Below are 17,989 nucleotides of genomic sequence, written 5' to 3' on the forward strand. Positions count from 1 at the left end.
TAATACCCTATAAATACTTTAAAATAAAGATAATATATTTAAAGTTAATAATATTATTAAGATTAAAGGTTTCTTTATAAGTAGAAAAAGAATAAAAATAAAGTATAATTAAAAATAATAAAAAAAAAAAAGAAACTAGCCTTTTAAAGAATTAAAAGTAGTTTAAATACTCTTATATAATTATTAAAAATATTTTATTTTATATATTATAATAAGATTATATTATTAGAAAGTAATATATTATTAAAGTTATTATTATTTTATTTTTAAATAATTTAAGAAAATAATATAAGTAAGTTAGTAAATATAGAAAGAAAAAGAAAATAAAGTAATTATAATAAAATTAAAAAGAATTATATATATAAAAAATTTAAATATTTTTTAATTTAATAAAAGTAGTTATAAAGGATTAATTTATTAAAAAATACTATTTTTAATTAAATTTTAAAATACTTCTTTAAAATAATATAAGTAAAAAAAGAAAGAATTTACTTAAAAGGTATATTATAATTTAAGTAAAGATTATAGTATATATAATTAACTAAAAACCTATTTATAATAAAAAGCTAAAAAAAAATAGTAATATATAAATAAAGAAATTAAGTTTAAAGAAATTAATCTTAATTACTAATAAAATTAGGTAATAAAAAGATATATTAAAGGAGTATAATTAGGTTAATTAGTTAGGCTAGAAAATAGATATAAGAAGGGAGGAATTTCTTTTTCTAGTTAAGAAAGAATAAGGTAAAAATAGCTATAAGTTTTAATATATATTATTCTTTAACTCTATTATATAAAATTACTCTTAGTTATGATTAGTTATCTAATGTCTATATTAGCCTACTTATATAATTCATAAGAGAGAGCTGCTTCACGTGACTTGATTGTGTCGGAGCTTGATTTGCGAGAGAGGAACTAGAGAAATTCTGCATGATTATTCTGCAGCTGAAATTTGATGTGGGGTGTATCTTGGATGAGAAAATACTTTAACTGCGAGGCTAATAAGGCTATTTTTGATGCGGTTCTATTCCGGCCTGTCTCCAGGATTCTTCGATAAGGAAGTTGCTCGGGCAGACGGTTCTATGTAGTACTCCGTAATTCGTGGAGTAACTACTACTAGGTATAGATAGTCCCGAGTCACAATACCACAACCAAGGTGATCCAGTGATCATCAGAGCGAAATGGCTTCCGAAAAGTTCCCCGCAAGTCAAACTTTGATTCAACAGTCGGCCAATTGTTTTGGAGGTGAGCGTGGGGGACTCATCGACGGTTATTATACGTCATGGACTGTCTTGTTCAGACTGAGCAGCCCACGCCGGCAATGCATACGCCGATTTTATTCCTCTACTCTGAATTATTTCATTGTATAACCGAATTCTTGCCACCGGTAATCGCTATCCAAGACAGACGCCGTTCCGAGCATGATGAAGCCCTGGTGCTCCATCTTTGTCTCCTCTGTCACCTCCACCAGTCGCACAAAAACAGGAAAATGCGACCGAGAAAGCCACCGGGGAATAAAGACCCAGGCATGGCGGCAATCGACACCCCCGCGCGGGGAATACTCCGTGCGAGGGGCTGAACAACTCGGAAAAAAGTTGGAGTAAAGAACGAGGATCAGTATACCGCTACTCAACCGAACCAACGAACTAGCAGCGTCGCATTAGCCCAATTAGCCATTCAATCCAGAGCAATAGCCAAACGAGGTTAATAAATATCTCCTGCAGCCCAGTGCCGTCTACTATTATGTGCTCTCTCATTTTCCGCCCCTGCTTGTTCTCTTCATTCCCTGCTCTGTGGTGAATCCCAGCCACCCATTGAACGGAGAGAACCTCACTTACACGGACGCCACCATGCACCCTCCATCTCTTCCCCACGGCCTAGCTTTGGTGGCGGCGGGCCTCTTCCCAACCGTCCTCGCCGCTACATCCAAAGTCCAAAGTACGAGACCAACTTGTCTTGCGCACCGCCAATGATGATCGTCTAGCATCACTGACATTGTCGCAGCTATCGCCGTCGACGGTACCTCCTTTGCCCTCAACGGCGAGGGCGTGTCGTATCGGTTCCATGTCGATAATGCCACGGGCGACCTGCTCGGTGACCACTTTGGCGGGCTAGTCCCTGAAAATGGGCTGATACAACCCATTGACAACATCCAGGGCTGGGTGACGCTCGTCGGCCGGCAGCAGCGCGAGTTCCCGGACCTGGGCCGGGGCGACTTTCGTTCGCCCGCGTACTAGATCCAGCAGGCGTCTGGCACGACAGTGAGCGAGCTGCGGTACCAGTCGCACGAGATGGTAAGCGGCAAGCTGGCGCTAAAGGGCCTGCCAGCGACGTTTGGCGGCGACGAGGATGTGTCAACGGTCGTGGTGCACATGTATGACAACTACAGCGCTATCGCGGTGGATCTCATGTATAGCATCTTTCCCAAATATGACGCCATTGTGCGCAGCGTCAACTTGACCAACAAGGGTAATGCAACCATCACCCTGAACAAGCTGTCGAGCTTCAGCGTCGACTTGCCGTATGCCGACTACGACTTGGTCCATCTCAATGGTGACTGGTACCGCGAGGCTCACAAGGTGCGCCGCCACGTAGAATATGGCTCGCAGGGGTATGTACAAGATGTTCTACATAGAAATGCAGCCGATTTATAACTACAGGTTCGCTAGCAACGCGGGCTACTCATCCGCGCAGCACAACCCTCTCATGGCCCTCGTCGACCCCAGCGCCACCGAGTCGCAGGGCCAGGCTTGGGGCTTCTCCCTCGTCTACACGGGCTCGCATTCGTTTGAGGTCGAAAAGGGCTCCGAGGGCCTGACGCGTGCCTTGGTGGGTGTCAACCCGCTGTCTTTTTCCTGGCCGGTGGCGCCCGGTGAGACGTTTACCTCGCCCGAGGTTGTCGCTGTCTACTCGGACCAAGGGCTGGGCGGCATGTCGCGCAAGTTCCACCGCCTGTACCGCAAGCACCTGATCAAGAGCAAATTTGCGACCGAGACCCGGCCTGCGCTGCTCAACAGCTGGGAGGGTCTGTATTTTGACTACAACGAGACAACTATTGCGCGACTGGCCCGGCAGACGGCGGAGCTGGGCGTGCGCATGTTTGTGCTCGACGACGGCTGGTTTGGCGACAAGTACCCGCGCGTATCGGACAATGCTGGGCTGGGCGATTGGGTGCCAAACCCAGCTCGATTCCCGTCTGGCTTTGACAAACTGATTAGCAATATTACGAACCTGAAGACAAGTAACTCGTCGCAGAACCTCAAATTTGGTCTGTGGTTTGAACCGGAGATGGTAAACCCGAACTCGACCTTGTACGTGGACCACCCGGACTGGGCCTTGCACGCGGGCAACTACCCGCGCACACTCACGCGCAAACAGCTGGTTCTCAACCTGGCGCTTCCCGAGGTACAGAACTACATTGTCGACGCCGTCTCCAAGATCCTCAACAGTGGACCCATCAGCTACGTCAAGTGGGATAACAATCGAGGTATTCACGAAATGCCCCATCCGTTTACGGATCACCAGTACATGTTGGGCGTCTATCAAGTGTATGATAGGCTCACGACTGCGTTCCCGGATGTTATCTGGGAGGGCTGTGCCTCTGGTGGCGCTCGTTTTGACCCGGGTATTCTCCAGTACTTCCCACAGATATGGACGTCTGATGATACAGACGCAGTGGAACGCATCACCATTCAGACAGGCACATCACTGGTGTACCCGCCGTCAGCCATGGCGGCGCACGTCGCGGCAGTGCCCAACGATCTCACGAAACGCACGACGCCGTTGAGATTCCGGGCGCACGTGGCCATGATGGCGGGCTCGTTTGGGTTCGAGCTGGACCCGGCGCACCTGGAGGAGGAGGACCGTAAGATGATCCCCGGCATCGTGGCGTTACAAGAGAAGATCAACCCCATCGTGGTGCAGGGTGACATGTGGCGGCTCAACCTGCCCGACGAGTCGAACTGGCCGGCGACGCTCTTCATCTCCGAGGACGGCGAGCAGGCGGTGCTCTTTTACTTCCAACTCAAGGCGCACTTTAACAACCTGTTCCCGACGGTCAAGTTGCAAGGGCTGGACCCGCAGGCCACCTACCAGGTGGACGGCAACATGACGCTGTCGGGGTCGACGCTGATGCGGTTCGGACTGCAGTATACGTTTGAGGGCGACTACCAAAGTCGGGTGGTGATGCTCGCAAAGGAGTAGCTGATGCGGGGAAAGCTTCTAACAGGAGCGCTGGTGTTGGCTGTGAGTGGCAATGGGGCGGGAGGCTTTGCTAGCGTTATAGAAAGACAGAAGGAAACCGTGGCGAGGGTAGCCTGGAGACTAGCGAATAATTTGACGAGTGATGATAAATTGGAGTGGTGATTATGTACCTATTTAGAGGCCGTGATAATCAGAGCTTGTGAATAGTGCAGCGTGCAGTGGCCATGTGCTGTGATTCGGGGAGGTGCCTCGTACTTGGGTCTCTAATAGGTACAAACGAACAGAGGTAGGAATCACGTGGCGGACGAGGCTGTCGCGCGGGATGAGGGCTCACCAGGACAAGGCACGGGGAGGCCCCCCTTGATCAGTACTAAAAACACCAGCTATATTTCCTGAATAGGTACTCAGTATATTGATGGGAGAAGCTGTCATTCTGAGCAAGCGCCTGTCATTCGCAAAGTCTAAAAATATACCCGCTGGCACTAGTGATGTATGTACATAGCACTGTGAACATCTCTGGAGTTGCTAAATTAACTGTATAGGGACTTTGGTAGGACCAGGTACTTACTTAAAGGTAAGTCAGGGAGAGTCAGGAGCAATTGGCCGCTAGCGCGCTAACAATATTCCTGCACTCATCCCGCCACTGGTCGTTGCTCCGCTTCCCTGCTGACTGCCCAAAAGCATCACGACACAAACACACACCGTACATAGCCGTCCTGATGCTAATGTTACACGGACAGTCTCCGTCTCTTGCTCTTGTCTACTGGACTGTATAGTCGCCTCCATCCTCTTCTTATTCGCATACCTCGATATCGCCCGCTCTTCCGCTCCTGAACCGACTTGTTTACTGCCCGCAGTCCCCTACCCTCCAACTGTCTCGCCCAGTTGCTCCTCCAGCTGAGACCGTGCCCTCGTCGCTGTTTCATCGCCGACCACCTAACAAACGTTTCTTCTTCCACCTCGCTTTGTCGGGGCGCCACGCCCATTCGACACCGACCTGCCCTCCTCCTCTCGAGCCTTTACGCCCCGTCTTGACCGCTCGCCCCGGAGCGTGCTCTCTCCAACGCCGCTCGTCTAGTCTACCGAACCTGTCGCCACGATGCGTCCTGCCGTGGTACCAGCTCTCCAAACTGAGGCGTCCCGTTCGGCCATATCTTCGGATCAGGACGACTCCCGCTCATCCTCCAGTGACTCGCCCGCCCCTGCAGACAACGAGGAGTCGGACTTCTTCCTCGGCGCGAATGACTCCCAGTCATCCATCGGCGTCGTCAACTTCCAGGATATGCAGGTCGAGGACCGCTGCTGGCCCCCCGTCCACCGTCTGCCCAACGAGATTCTGATCGGCATTTTCGCCAAGCTCGGCACACCCGCTGACCTCTTCAGCTGCATGCTCGTCTCCAAGCGCTGGACTCGAAACGCCGTCGATCTGCTCTGGCATCGCCCAGCCTGCACCACTTGGAAGAGCCACCACAACATTTGCCAGACCCTAGAGGCCCCCAAGCCCTTCTTTAACTATCGCGACTTCATCAAACGCCTCAACCTCGCCGCCCTGGCTGACAGAATAAGCGATGGCAGTGTCACATCGCTTTACGTTTGCACCAGGATCGAGCGCCTCACCCTCACAAACTGCCGCGGCCTCACCGACGCTGGCATCATTGGCCTTGTCGAGAACAACACCAACCTGCTCGCCCTTGACGTATCCAACGACAAAAATATTACCGATCAGTCCATCTATACCATTGCCGAGCACTGCAAGCGTCTCCAGGGCCTGAATATTTCAGGATGTGACGGCGTCTCCAATGACAGCATGCAGGTGCTTGCCAAGAGCTGCAAATACATTAAAAGAGTATGCCTCACCTCGCGCTCCCCTTTATTCACTTGCTAACTAGTCTTGTAGCTCAAACTCAACGATTGCGTTCAGATCCGAGATAATGCCGTCCTCGCCTTTGCTGAAAACTGCCCTAATATTCTCGAAATCGATCTCAACCAGTGTGGGCATGTCGGCAACGGCGCCGTTACTGCCCTCATGGCCAAGGGAACTTGCTTGCGCGAATTCCGGCTTGCATTCTGCTCCCTAGTTGATGACTATGCCTTCCTGGCTCTCCCGCCTGCTCAGATGTTTGAACACTTACGCATTCTCGACCTCACCTGCTGTACTCGACTCACCGACGTGGGCGTTAAAAAGATCATTGACGTTGCTCCCCGCCTACGAAATCTTGTCCTTGCCAAGTGTCGTCTCATCACCGATAGTTCTCTCAACTATATTGCCAAACTGGGCAAGAATCTGCACTACCTTCACCTTGGCCACTGCGCAAACATCACAGATGAGGGCGTTAAGACGCTCGTCACTCACTGTAATCGAATCCGCTACATCGATCTTGGCTGCTGCGTCAACCTCACGGATGAGTCTGTGAAGCGCCTTGCTGTTCTGCCCAAACTTAAACGAATTGGCCTTGTTAAGTGCAACTCGATAACAGACGAATCAATCTACACTCTGGCCGAGATCGCCACTCGCCCTCGCGTTAGGCGTGATGCCAACGGCCTCTTCATTGGAGGCGAGTATTACACGTCAAATCTGGAGCGTATTCATCTGAGCTACTGCGTCAACTTAACTCTCAAGGCATGTCACTTGGTCATCTCATCACGTAAAATATTTCTAACCCCATATAGAGCATCCTCAAACTTCTGAACTCTTGCCCACGCTTATCGCATCTGAGCCTTACGGGTGTGCCCGCCTTCCAAGGAGATGACTTTTCACCATTCTGCAGAGAAGCACCACCTGGTATGTCTCACAACCCTGAACATATCTGTCTTGCTAACGTCATAGAATTTACCAATCATCAACGTAACGTCTTTTGTGTATTCTCTGGCAGCCAGGTCTCAAGATTCCGCGACTTTTTGAACAGCGCCCCTCAGTTCGACGAGTTACGCGATAGCCTTTCGCCTCGCCGCCATGGCCGCGCTCGCCAAGTATCAAGCCAAATACAGACCGCCACGGCAACCGCCTTGCCGACGGCTTTCGAAGAGACGTATGATGACGAAATGGGCGACGACAATGACGATTTTGAGGGCACGTATCCCAGCGATCTCCTGTCCAATGCCCAGCCTAACAATGGTTTTGCAGGCACTGGCTTTCAAGGGCAAAGCAACTTGCCATCGATGGCTCACAGCCTACCCACTCTACCAGGCATAGACGCTTTACCTTGGGACTTGCCTCACTCATTGGCTGTTGGCGGAGCCGCATTCCATCCCGGGACCTTTGCCACTCAGCAGCACATTCATGGGCTCCATGCCCAGCAAGGCGGCTTTGCCGCTCAACACAATACGCAAGGATATCAAACTCAGCAAATTCCGCTACCGACACTATCATCACTGATAGGGCATCAAGGGACATTCGCACATGCTCCCATGAACATGAGCGCCTTTGGCGTCTCACAAGCTAGTGTGGCCGGCCCCGCGTTTACTATTTCGGGACAAGCCAGCACAGCTAGCGTGGCGACTGCTACCGAAGCCAGTACCGCTCAAATGCATTATCAAGCAGAAATCGAGGACCAAGAAAACATGACGGGCTAGGGGTTCCTTCTTTAACGGCTTTAGCATGGGTTTGACGCATCATATTTCAACACGACATTCTTACGGCGCCGGGGATACGGAGTTTTGCACTTTTTCTTTTCTTCAAGTACAGCGGTTATGCATGACGAGGCGAGAAGCGGCACTTTTTTTCTTATTGTTGTTTCAGTTTCAAGATTATTTCAGACAAGGTGAAGGAACAGCTGGTCGCGGCAGGCCCTAGAGATTCAGCTGGAAGCATTGTTGGGGGCAAGGAAAGCAAGAATACTGACATTATTGTAACCCACAACCTCAAATTTGTCTATCTTGAAAGTAGTACCCCGAGACTAGGCATGGCAGCCTAGGTCGGGACTTGTCTACGCAGCGTCAGCCCATGTAAGATAGTACCGCAGTCTTCACAGGAAGAGAGGCTCTTATCGATTGATTGTGGGGAATCTCGGAGAACTCAGCAGGCTGATGCATGTCCTTCTGGAACTGGTACTTGGGTCGGTGAATAAATATTTGGTTGTGCTATTATTTATATTTTAAAGCGGCGGGCTGCTCTTGTCCAATACGAAGCAATTGCTCCGTTAGATACATGGCAGTTTCCGAGTCAAGCCAACTGCACAAGATTCAATTCAAACTGGTATCTTTTATAACTTGGTCCCTTTTCATGGAACTATTATTGAAAACAAGGGGAATCCCGAAACAAATGCCGTTAGACGGCCGTCGCCACCTTTTCCGTGCTGCTCGACGCCGAATCGTCCCCCGTCGCCAGCCCCGCATCGTTGAAGTTGCGCTTGAGCTCGACGTAGTCGTACGCAAACTCGCCGAGCTGCGCGTCATCGATGCCGACGTCCTCGTCGGCGGCGCTGACGCGCAGCGACAGGCCGGGCACGAGGTTCATGAGGAAGAGGATGATGCAGGACAGGCCAAAGGACCAGCCAAAGGCGGCACAGGTGCCTGCCAGCTGGTAGCCGAGCTGGATCCAGTTGCCCTCGATCCAGCCAATGGGCGCGTGGGAGCTACCGTCGAGGTTGGCAATGTATGATCTGATGCATGTTAGTTTGGTCTCCAGAGATGTGCAGAAAAAAATAGAGGACGTACGCTCCGAAGATGCCAGTGAGGATATTGCCAACCATGCCGCCGATGCCGTGGACGGCAAAGATGTCCAGCGCATCGTCAACGCCAATGAGGAACTTGAGCTTGGTGGCAAAGTTGCAGCAGATGGCGCCGACGACGCCGATGATGACGGCGGCCCAGCTGGGCACGAAGCCTGCGGCGGGGGTAATCGCGACGAGGCCGGAAATGGCACCGGAGCAGAAGCCGATGGTGCTCCACTTGCGCTCGAGGCGGTAGTCGAGGAGGACCCAGGTGATGCCGGCGCAGGAGGCGGCGAGGTGGGTGACGTAGCAGGCCATGATGGCGCGAATGTTCATGGCGAGGGCGGAGCCGCCGTTGAAGCCGAACCAGCCGACCCAGAGGAAGACGGTGCCAAGGAGGACGTTGGTGACGCTGTGGGGGCGGTACGGCAGGCCTTGGGTGGTGGTGTAGCCGGAACGCTTGCCGAGCATGAGGCTGTAGGCGAGGGCGCAGGCGCCCGAGGCGACGTGCACGGGGCCGCCGCCGGCAAAGTCATAGGAAGGAAGCTTCATGAGCCAGCCGTTGGCGTTCCAGGTCCAGTACGCGATGGGGTCGTAAACGATGGTCGACCAGACGAACATGAAGACGACGGCGGGAAGCATACGGCCGCGGTCGGCGACGGCACCGATGGCAAGGGCGGGACTACAGCCTGTTTGTTAGCCGGTGATTGCTGAAGAAGGAGTGGGCGGTAAGGGGGGACGCACGTAATGGCGGCAAACATGCCCTGGTACAGGCAAAATAGGATATCCGGCGTGTCGGCGCCGCCGTTGGGCTGGGCAAGCGTCTTCATCAGGCCAAACTGGGACAGGTCGCCGAGGAAGGCGTTGCCGGTGCGCGAAAAGGTGAGCGAGTAGCCCCAGAAGAACCACTGGAAACCAATGACAGCAACGGACAGCATGGAGAGAAGCACCAGCTGCAGGGCCGACTTGCGCCGGGCGAGGCCGCTGTAGAAGAAGCCGACACCGGGAATCATGAGGAGCACCAAGACGGAGGAGATGACGATGAAAGTCATGTGGCCGGTCTAAGTTGTTAGAGTGGGTGGGTGATGAGGAGGACGAGGATGGGAGCGTACATCGTAAAAGACGTTGAGATCATCGGCATGGGTAGAGTAGCCCGCGTCGGCGGTGCCGGTCGTGCCATTGTACTCGACGGAAGCACTCATGATGGCAATGTATAGGTCTGCTGTGTGTTTCACTCGAGATGTGTCTAGATGAAGCTGGCGAGGGGAGGAAGCGGGGGTCGTCAAAAAGATATATGATTTGACTCGGGTGCAGCGTATGGCGCCAAGTGGCAGCCAATCTCATGTGCCGAAGTATACGTGAGAGCCGGCTCCCGGAGGGCAGCAATCACAAGCTGGTTTGCTCGCGCTATTGACCCCGTTGGGTGAGAATCGATAAGGCCAGTTCATCTTGTCGCTCGCGCGATAAGAAGCTGAGAAGACGAGGCGTACAGGGCGTCGAGATAACGGACGACTGGGGGGGCGATGAAGCACGGGACCCTGCCCTTGGCGAGAAAGGGAATGGTATTGAGCTTCTTATCAGAGTGTTGGTTGTCGGGTGGTATCGGACGATAAGGTCCCTACGTGTGGCTGCCAAGCGCCGGCGCGGCTTGGGCTGTTATAAGCGAGAAGCCTGACTGCATGCAGAGGATATTGAGCTGACATCCAGCACACTCGTGTTCCATCAAGAAAGAAAAGCTGCACTGCAGCCTTTGACCGATACAGCGATCGATTCGCTGCCCCGGAAATGTCCCCCAACGCTCACTAGACGGGCGCAGACAATAAGCTTCGAGCCTCAGCTGCGACATTCGGACGGCCCGCGCGCCCCAAACAGCCTCGTCCTCACCCAAGTCGTGCACAGCTTATCTGAGCCGTTTTTGAAAGGAGTTGTCATGACTGGGGTGGAGCTTATCTCTTGGCTGCCCCAGAGTGGCAGAGACTCAAGCCTTGTCAGGTTGGCGCGACGCCACCAAACCACCACAACGCCACCAACCAGATAACAGAGTAAACGTTATCCATTGGCCGCTATCTTGGATGGTCTTGGAGAGCGATTTTTTCGAGAGGGAGAATTCGTGTCATTAATGTACAAAAGGGGAAAGTCGCTTCTCTGGTTTCCTGGTGGCCGATGTCGCTGAGAATCTGGTGCGCTCAATTGCTGGTTGCCCTATGGCCGATGTGCCGATCCGGTGGTAAGACGGCTTGCTCACAATAACCTCGGTGTCATTCGCCCGATTTTTGCTAACTCTCCACTTGGCCTTTCCACTCTGCTTCCAACTCTTCCAGTAACGTCTTGACCTCCCAGGGCACCTCCTCCTCCAGGACCCTCTGCTTGGCCGCAGGAATCGGGTCCAGCACATAGCTCGCCACGGTCTCCGGGTCGCGGCCCTGTGGCCGATCGATGCCGACGGCGATCCTCACCAGCGGCGACTGCGGGTACTTATCCTCGCGCAGGGCCTTTTTGACGCTCTTGATGCCGTTGTGGCCGCGCGGGCTGCGGTCCCACGGCACCAGCGCCGCGCGTCCCAGCGCCTTCTCGAGCTCGTCGTGCAGAACGACGAGACTGAGCGAGGCCGCGTCGTGCTGCTTGAGCATCTCCTGCCACGCCTTGGCGACAAAAGGCCCGCTAACGTTCATAAACGTGGGCGACTGGACGAGGGTGTACTTGGGGCCCTGGGAGACGAGGCACGAGAGCTTGCCGAGTTTGCCGCTATGAAGACTGGACTGTCGCAACGTTTTGGGGAGCCCGCTGAGGGCAAAGTGGCCGGCCGAGTGTAGGCTGGAGTACTCGGGAAGGGGGTTGCCGAGACTGACGACGAGAAATTTGGGATTAAATTTTGACATTCTGGGCGATTGCACTGCACTGCCTTGTGATCTACCTCTCTTGCCCGCAGAGTAATGGCACAGACGATGAAGAATTGTCAGCTCTCAAACTCGGGTGTATGTGGCGGGTAGAAGTCCCTGAGCCTCGAATAGGGGCACCCAGGTTAGAGCCACGATGCCTGGCACTCACTCCTGCGCACTCCCCAGCTCAATCAACGCAAAACGGTAAAAGTGATTAAATCAAATGAATCGTCCCCTCTTCTGTTGTATTGGGACAATCAAGTCGTAGTCTGGCTCACTCACAGCGCGAATTGGCGCGAAGTCACGTGCATCGCTGTAGCCGGGGATTGTGGAAGTGGCTCGGCTCTGACGTCGATGAGCCCCATCAAGCGCCTAAGTGTGGCTGCGCAGAGTAGTCGTCAACCTTTGTCAGACGTTCTCCTTCTTACACGACATCTTACACCATTGTGAACTCTTGGACCGCGAAACCCCATACTTGGAACCATTCGGATACTATATTGAATATCCAGAAACTCGACGAAATTCGACATCATGTCGTGGGCGGGTACGCGATCTCTGGGAGGTTCATAGAGATGAGGGGCTAATGTGAGGCAGGGTTCAAGAAGAATGTAAACCGCGCGACGACGCAGGTGATGATGAAGACGGGTAGGATTTGCAGACGAGGTTTTAAGTCAGGACACTGCTAACGAACCACAGGACATGTCGAGAAAACGAATGATCGCGATTACGAGGTGGAGGAGAGGTACGGCCGCGATTTCCCGCCAAGATACATCAGCTAACCTGGGTAGACGCTTCCGAACTATGGAGGCCGCCTCACTACGATTGCAGAAAGAATCCAAAGGCTACTTAGATTCACTCAGAGGTAGGTCTCCCGCTCTCGAATTGCTCGACAAAGCTAACGAGTGCAGCAATGACGGCGTCACAAATGCGAATCGCCGAGACAATCGACGCCTTCTACGGCGATTCCGGAGCGAGCGATGGCGTCAGTCGCAGTTACAAGCAAGCCGTCGAGGACCTCGACGCCGAAACCATCAAAGCTCTCGACGGCCCGTACCAGACAACGGTGCTGGAGCCCATCTCGCGATTCTGTGCCTACTTCCCGGACGTCAACGAGTGCATTAAGAAGCGCGCACACAAGCTGCTTGACTACGACGCGCTGCGCGCTAAAGTCAAGCGCTTGGTTGACAAGCCCGACAAGGACGCCACAAAGCTGCCGCGCACCGAAAAAGAGCTGGACATGGCCAAGCAGCTGTATGAGCAGCTGAACGAGCAGCTCAGCACCGAGCTGCCCCAGCTGATTGAACTGCGCGTGCCGTACCTAGACCCCACCTTTGAGGCTCTTGTCAAGATCCAGCTGCGCTTCTGCGCCGAGGCGTACTCGCGCATGGCACAGGTCCAGCAGTACCTGGATGCCGACACGCGTGATCTGTACGCCGACGGGCAGCTGGATGCCAGAGTAGAGGAGGTGCTCAATGAGATTCGGGAACTGAGCATAAGTGGGACGGTATAATGGAATACGGAAACGGTTGGGTAGCTCGTGGAGTCATGCATTCTGGTTTGCGGCGTATATGTGATTTCTTGGTTTTTATACAGATGATAGCCTGCCAAGCCAACGGGTCTCCGAAAAAAAAGTGAGGTTTGCACTTTTGTAATCTGTGCTATTCTGTCCAAGTTCTGATGGCAAAGCGCCATGTGAGCTCTCTTTAATAAAGAAACATATTGATGGTAATAATGCGCCATTGACTATGACCCCAATGCAAATTCTTTCTCGCAGGCCTTTGTCCCTACTAACTAATTTGTGCTGTGAACGTGGGCCCCTGCTAAAGTGCATCCCTACTGTTTCCCCGGCTTAAAAACTACTGTCCTTGGCTTACTGCCTGACTTCCAAAAAGGTCATTCATCGTAAGAGGCCTTCCAATAGCCTGCATGGCCGGGCCGGCCTCTTGGCGCTGATCATCCACAGCGCCCACCGACCGCACAATCCCCCAGCACTCCTGGATGGTGGCGGCGTTGATCTGCCGCGTCTCCTCACGGTCGTTGTGTATCCAGAAGCCGAGCACCCTATCACCTCCTTCCCAAGCACCCTCAATACGCAAGATGATTAGATCCCCGGCAATCTCGACGTCGCTGACTAGGGCAAGGTCGACAATGAGGTTGTGGAGGCCTCGGCGGTTCAGCACAAAGACGCACGCGCGCGGGGTGTTGTTGGGGTCGCTGGGGGACTGGGTGCAGACAAAGAGGGTGCCCTCGACGCCGGCCTTGTCCCACGCCTCGGTCGCGCTGTCAAAGGTGTATATGACGGCGTTGGCGGCGATGCTCAGGATGTTGAAGATGGAGGGCACGTAGCGCTGGAGGACGGCGAGGTTGAGCTCGGTGTTGGTGCGCGGGGGCGGCGCCTGGTATGGATGCTGGGCAGCCATGGCGGCGTCGGACTCGTAGTCGGAGATGGCGGGGACGAGATTGGAGGGATGGCGCTTGTGGCCGCGAGCTTTGCGTGGTGTTGCGATGCTCATGATGTCTGGTGTATGATGTGTGATGGTGGATGGCGGATGAGGAGAAGCCGTAGAGGCCTCAGACTATGAGGAGACGGAAACGATGATAATGACGAGTTTTTGGAGTTATTTCGAGAAATATCTGTGTCTGGAGAGTCTGTTTGCGCAGAGATTCGTGCATGTAAAGTAGATGGCAAAACAATTGGGAGGAAGGTATTGAAGCCTGATCTGGCCGCCAGACACCAAATCTCGACAAGAATGGCGGCTTGATTTGGTGGGGCTTGTCATGCGCCTAAATGTGGTCGTCACGTCACTGTGGGGGACGAGGGACGCTTCCCCAGGCACCACTACCGAGCGCGCCCTGCTTCTTGAGCAAGCCCGCGTGCTGGTTTATCTATACCCGATTTATTCAAACTCCAGACTATCTGGCTTGGTCTTGTCGCCCTATACATTTAACACCCCACCCGCCACTCCCGGACCTGCGTCATGATATAGCACGTCAAGCAACGATCCGCCGACTTCGACTTCCGCCGCCGCCACCGATCACAACGGTCTTCCTGCAGTTACCACACGATGCAGACGGCGCGCAACAGCTCTGTTCGCTCAGAGCCCTCTGATGGGGGCGATGGGCACCTCTCCACGCCGCAATCACTCGCCCACGCGCTCACCCTCCGACGATCCGAGTACATGGGCCAGCGCAAGCTCCGGGTCAAGATCGGCTCATGGAATACCGCAGGCTGTACTGGCACGGACAAGGATGTCGGCAGCTGGTTCTTTCGTGACGAGGGCCTCACGCATCCTCTTGACCGGCTACAAGTCTCCCCCAAACCAAATGAGCCAAAACATGCCGCCGCCATCGACCTCTACGTTCTTGGCCTCCAAGAGGTCGTTGACTTGAACACCACCAAGGAATACGTCAGTCGAGTCTATACCGAGAGCAATAACCAAATCACAAAGTGGAGGTCGGCTGTAGAAGCGGCCATCCCCAGCGGCTACGAGTTTGTCTCGGCCGAGCAAATGGTCGGGCTGTTGACGCTTGTCTATGCTTCGAGTGACATTGTCAAGCACATCTCCAATGTCAGTACCCAGCAAATCGGCACGGGACTGCTAGGCTATTTTGGTAATAAAGGTGCCGTGGCGACCCGGATTGTCATCGGAGAAACCACGCGCATGGTCTTTGTCAACTCTCACCTGGCTAGTGGTGCAGGCCCGAGCTACCTTGACCGTCGCTGCTGGGACGTGGCGCAAATCGCTTCCAAGATGCAGTTTGATCCGCTGGTGAACAACGGTGTCCTTGACGATGCTGGCGATCAGTTCGGCGACGAGGACTTTACATTTTGGTTTGGTGACTTGAACTTTCGCCTCGGGAGCCTCCCCGGCGACGACATCCGAAGGATATTGACGCTACATACGCGTGGCGAATACGACGTCGGCAGCAACAAGCCTCCAGAGCCTCTTGACGGCGAACCTGTTATTGTTATGAGGGATTCGGAAAGCGACGGCGAGACCACAACAACTTCCTCCATCAGCTTCAACACGGAGCAGAGCCTTGATTCAGAAACATCGCTACCCGACCCAGACGACTTTCCAGAGGACCCTAGCCAAGACCCGGCTTCGTTACAGGCAACACTAGATTCATTGTTGCCTCATGATCAGCTGCGCCAAGTCATTGCGAGTCGCAAGGCTTTTCATGACGGATGGAAGGAAGGCCCAATCACGTTTCTACCTACATATAAATATGATGTCGGCAGTGTGGCGCTGTTTGATTCCAGTGAAAAGCGACGGGCTCCCAGCTGGTGCGATCGCATACTGTACCGGACCCGAGAGTACAAGCAAGCATTCGAGAAAAAGGTCGTGGATGAAGAGGCGGCGAGGAAGAAGGATGACGAAATGAAGTCTCGCGGAATGGACGCAGACGAGGACGTACTGTTTAGCTACGACCCAGAGGACGATAAGGAAGAGCAAGAACCAGGAACATCTACCAACAGAGGCTACCAGTATGACGAATACGACGACGACGACGACCAACCAGAGCCTGGAAGCGTGGCTACAGACCGGGTCAACCTGGAACTATATACCTCCTATCAACGAATCACTTCATCCGACCACAAGCCACTGTCGTCGATATTCATGCTCACTTGTGACTGCGTGGCCCCGGAGGAGAAGGCCAAGGTCCATGCCGAAGTCGCGCGCCAACTTGATCGCGCTGAGAACGAAGGACGCCCTGTCATTACTCTCGTACTCGAGGGAGATGCGACACAAGACGCCAACATTGTAGAGCTGGGAGACCTCAGTTTCTTGGCAACGAAGAGCAATTCCCTTACAATTGCCAACACGGGCGGTGTACCAGCGAGCTTTTCTTTCATGGACAGACCATCCATGGACAACTCTGACAGCGGCCTACAGTCGCACGACTGGCTTACAACGACATTCGTCAAGTCCGACGACAGTGGTGAGGCTGTTGGGCCAAGCGTCATGCTTGAACCAGGAGAAACTGTGACGGTGGTTCTCGACGGCCAGGTGTCGTCGATGCCATTTCTACGGGCCCTCAACAACGGGCATGCATCGCTTGAAGAGGTCCTTGTCCTCCGTGTCGATAATGGCCGAGACCACTTTATTACCGTGCGCGGCCAATGGCTACCAAGCTGCTTTGGACGGTCGATCGATGAGCTCATTCGCGTACCCGAGGGCGGCATCCGTAGGTTCTTGCAAGACAAGAAGATACACGGAGCGATCCCCTACGACTCCGATGTCCACTGCTCAGCGCCGCGCGAGCTGTTCAAGCTCACCGAACTTATCCAGACGCTGGCCGAGCGCTGCGCCGCCGACGCCAGCATCCTGGAGGACATGTCGCTACCATCCGACGCCGGCTGGCCCTTTGACGCTGGGACGTGCGCTCTCGGGAGCCACGAAAAGCAAGCCGTGCAGTCGTGCGTCATTGCCGCGCTGGACACGGATGGCGCCATTGCCGAGGTGCTACCTATTGAGCTGTCGTCGCCGCACAAGCTCGAACTCGTATCTTCGGTGCTGCTCCTCTTCCTCGCGTCCCTGACCGACGGCCTCGTGACGGCGCAAATGTGCGCGCGCCTGTCCACCACCATCCCGCCCCTGGCCACGCTCCCGCCGAGCGCGTGGCCAGACACCAAGGTGCAGATTCTCGACGTGCTGTCTGCGGCGCCCAACCACAACATTGCCTTTGTCTTTTTGACGTCGACCGTAGCGCGCGTGGCCCGCGAGCTGACGCCCCCTGCTACGACCGCGTCTCGCGCCGAGGGCCAGCAGCGGCGGCTGAGTTTTCGCAAGAGCGGCGGCGGCGGCGGCGGCGAGACGAACGGTGGCGGCGCCGCGGCCAAGAGGCGACGGCGCTACGCGGAGCTGCTGGCGCCGCTGACGTTTCGGAGCGGTGAGCCCAGGGATAGAGTGACGCGGGACAGGGAGCGCGCGACGCTGGAGCTGTTTTTGAGCCTGGAGCCGCAGGACTAGGAGAGCCAAAAGGGGGGGAAACAACGGCGGCGGCGGCGGCGCCGGGCGAGACTGGCGCAAAGAGTGAGGATGGTGTGGTGTGCGGCGCGAGTAAAATGATAATATGATACGTGGTGCCATGGCGTTGTTGGTGGTGGTGGCGTACTAGCTTTAACGGTGGCTGCATTGGTACTGGTCTTAACGGTGGCCGCATTGGGATGCTCATTTTTAGATTCTACAATTTTTACACTCTTATTCTACCGACTTGTGGCATTTATTTTGCCTGCTCTTCCAGTGTCTA

General features: G+C 53.7%; 6 protein-coding genes across 6 annotated transcripts; 4 read left to right on the forward strand and 2 right to left on the reverse strand.

Moving 5' to 3' along the window:
- Window positions 1–1,850: 1,850 nt before the first annotated feature.
- Window positions 1,851–4,203, forward strand: CCM_09074 (Glycoside hydrolase, family 36; the record flags this gene model as incomplete). The annotated part of the gene is made up of 4 exons (XM_006674208.1): window positions 1,851–1,938; window positions 2,005–2,220; window positions 2,263–2,611; window positions 2,670–4,203. The coding sequence occupies 4 exons, from the start codon at window positions 1,851–1,853 to the stop codon at window positions 4,201–4,203; spliced, it is 2,187 nt and encodes a 728-aa protein (XP_006674271.1).
- A 1,099-nt stretch (window positions 4,204–5,302) lies between these two features.
- On the forward strand, window positions 5,303–7,776 carry CCM_09075 (Cyclin-like F-box; the record flags this gene model as incomplete). The annotated part of the gene is made up of 4 exons (XM_006674209.1): window positions 5,303–6,049; window positions 6,101–6,805; window positions 6,874–6,985; window positions 7,031–7,776. 4 exons carry the CDS (start codon window positions 5,303–5,305, stop codon window positions 7,774–7,776), a joined length of 2,310 nt encoding a protein of 769 aa, XP_006674272.1.
- Window positions 7,777–8,470: 694 nt separating this feature from the next.
- On the reverse strand, window positions 8,471–10,303 carry CCM_09076 (ammonium transporter MEP2; the record flags this gene model as incomplete). The annotated part of the gene is made up of 5 exons (XM_006674210.1): window positions 8,471–8,804; window positions 8,860–9,537; window positions 9,600–9,916; window positions 9,968–10,111; window positions 10,214–10,303. 5 exons carry the CDS (start codon window positions 10,301–10,303, stop codon window positions 8,471–8,473), a joined length of 1,563 nt encoding a protein of 520 aa, XP_006674273.1.
- A 1,962-nt stretch (window positions 10,304–12,265) lies between these two features.
- On the forward strand, window positions 12,266–13,244 carry CCM_09077 (protein hob3; the record flags this gene model as incomplete). The annotated part of the gene is made up of 5 exons (XM_006674211.1): window positions 12,266–12,278; window positions 12,329–12,379; window positions 12,431–12,476; window positions 12,523–12,596; window positions 12,643–13,244. The coding sequence occupies 5 exons, from the start codon at window positions 12,266–12,268 to the stop codon at window positions 13,242–13,244; spliced, it is 786 nt and encodes a 261-aa protein (XP_006674274.1).
- A 346-nt stretch (window positions 13,245–13,590) lies between these two features.
- Window positions 13,591–14,247, reverse strand: CCM_09078 (Dcp1-like decapping; the record flags this gene model as incomplete). Its single annotated transcript, XM_006674212.1, has 1 exon — window positions 13,591–14,247. The coding sequence occupies one exon, from the start codon at window positions 14,245–14,247 to the stop codon at window positions 13,591–13,593; it is 657 nt and encodes a 218-aa protein (XP_006674275.1).
- A 552-nt stretch (window positions 14,248–14,799) lies between these two features.
- On the forward strand, window positions 14,800–17,709 carry CCM_09079 (phosphatase family protein; the record flags this gene model as incomplete). The annotated part of the gene is made up of 1 exon (XM_006674213.1): window positions 14,800–17,709. One exon carries the CDS (start codon window positions 14,800–14,802, stop codon window positions 17,707–17,709), a length of 2,910 nt encoding a protein of 969 aa, XP_006674276.1.
- Window positions 17,710–17,989: the final 280 nt, after the last annotated feature.

This window comes from Cordyceps militaris, assembly GCF_000225605.1.
Source record: "Cordyceps militaris CM01 unplaced genomic scaffold CCM_S00007, whole genome shotgun sequence".
In the NCBI taxonomy this organism is placed as follows: domain Eukaryota; kingdom Fungi; phylum Ascomycota; class Sordariomycetes; order Hypocreales; family Cordycipitaceae; genus Cordyceps; species Cordyceps militaris.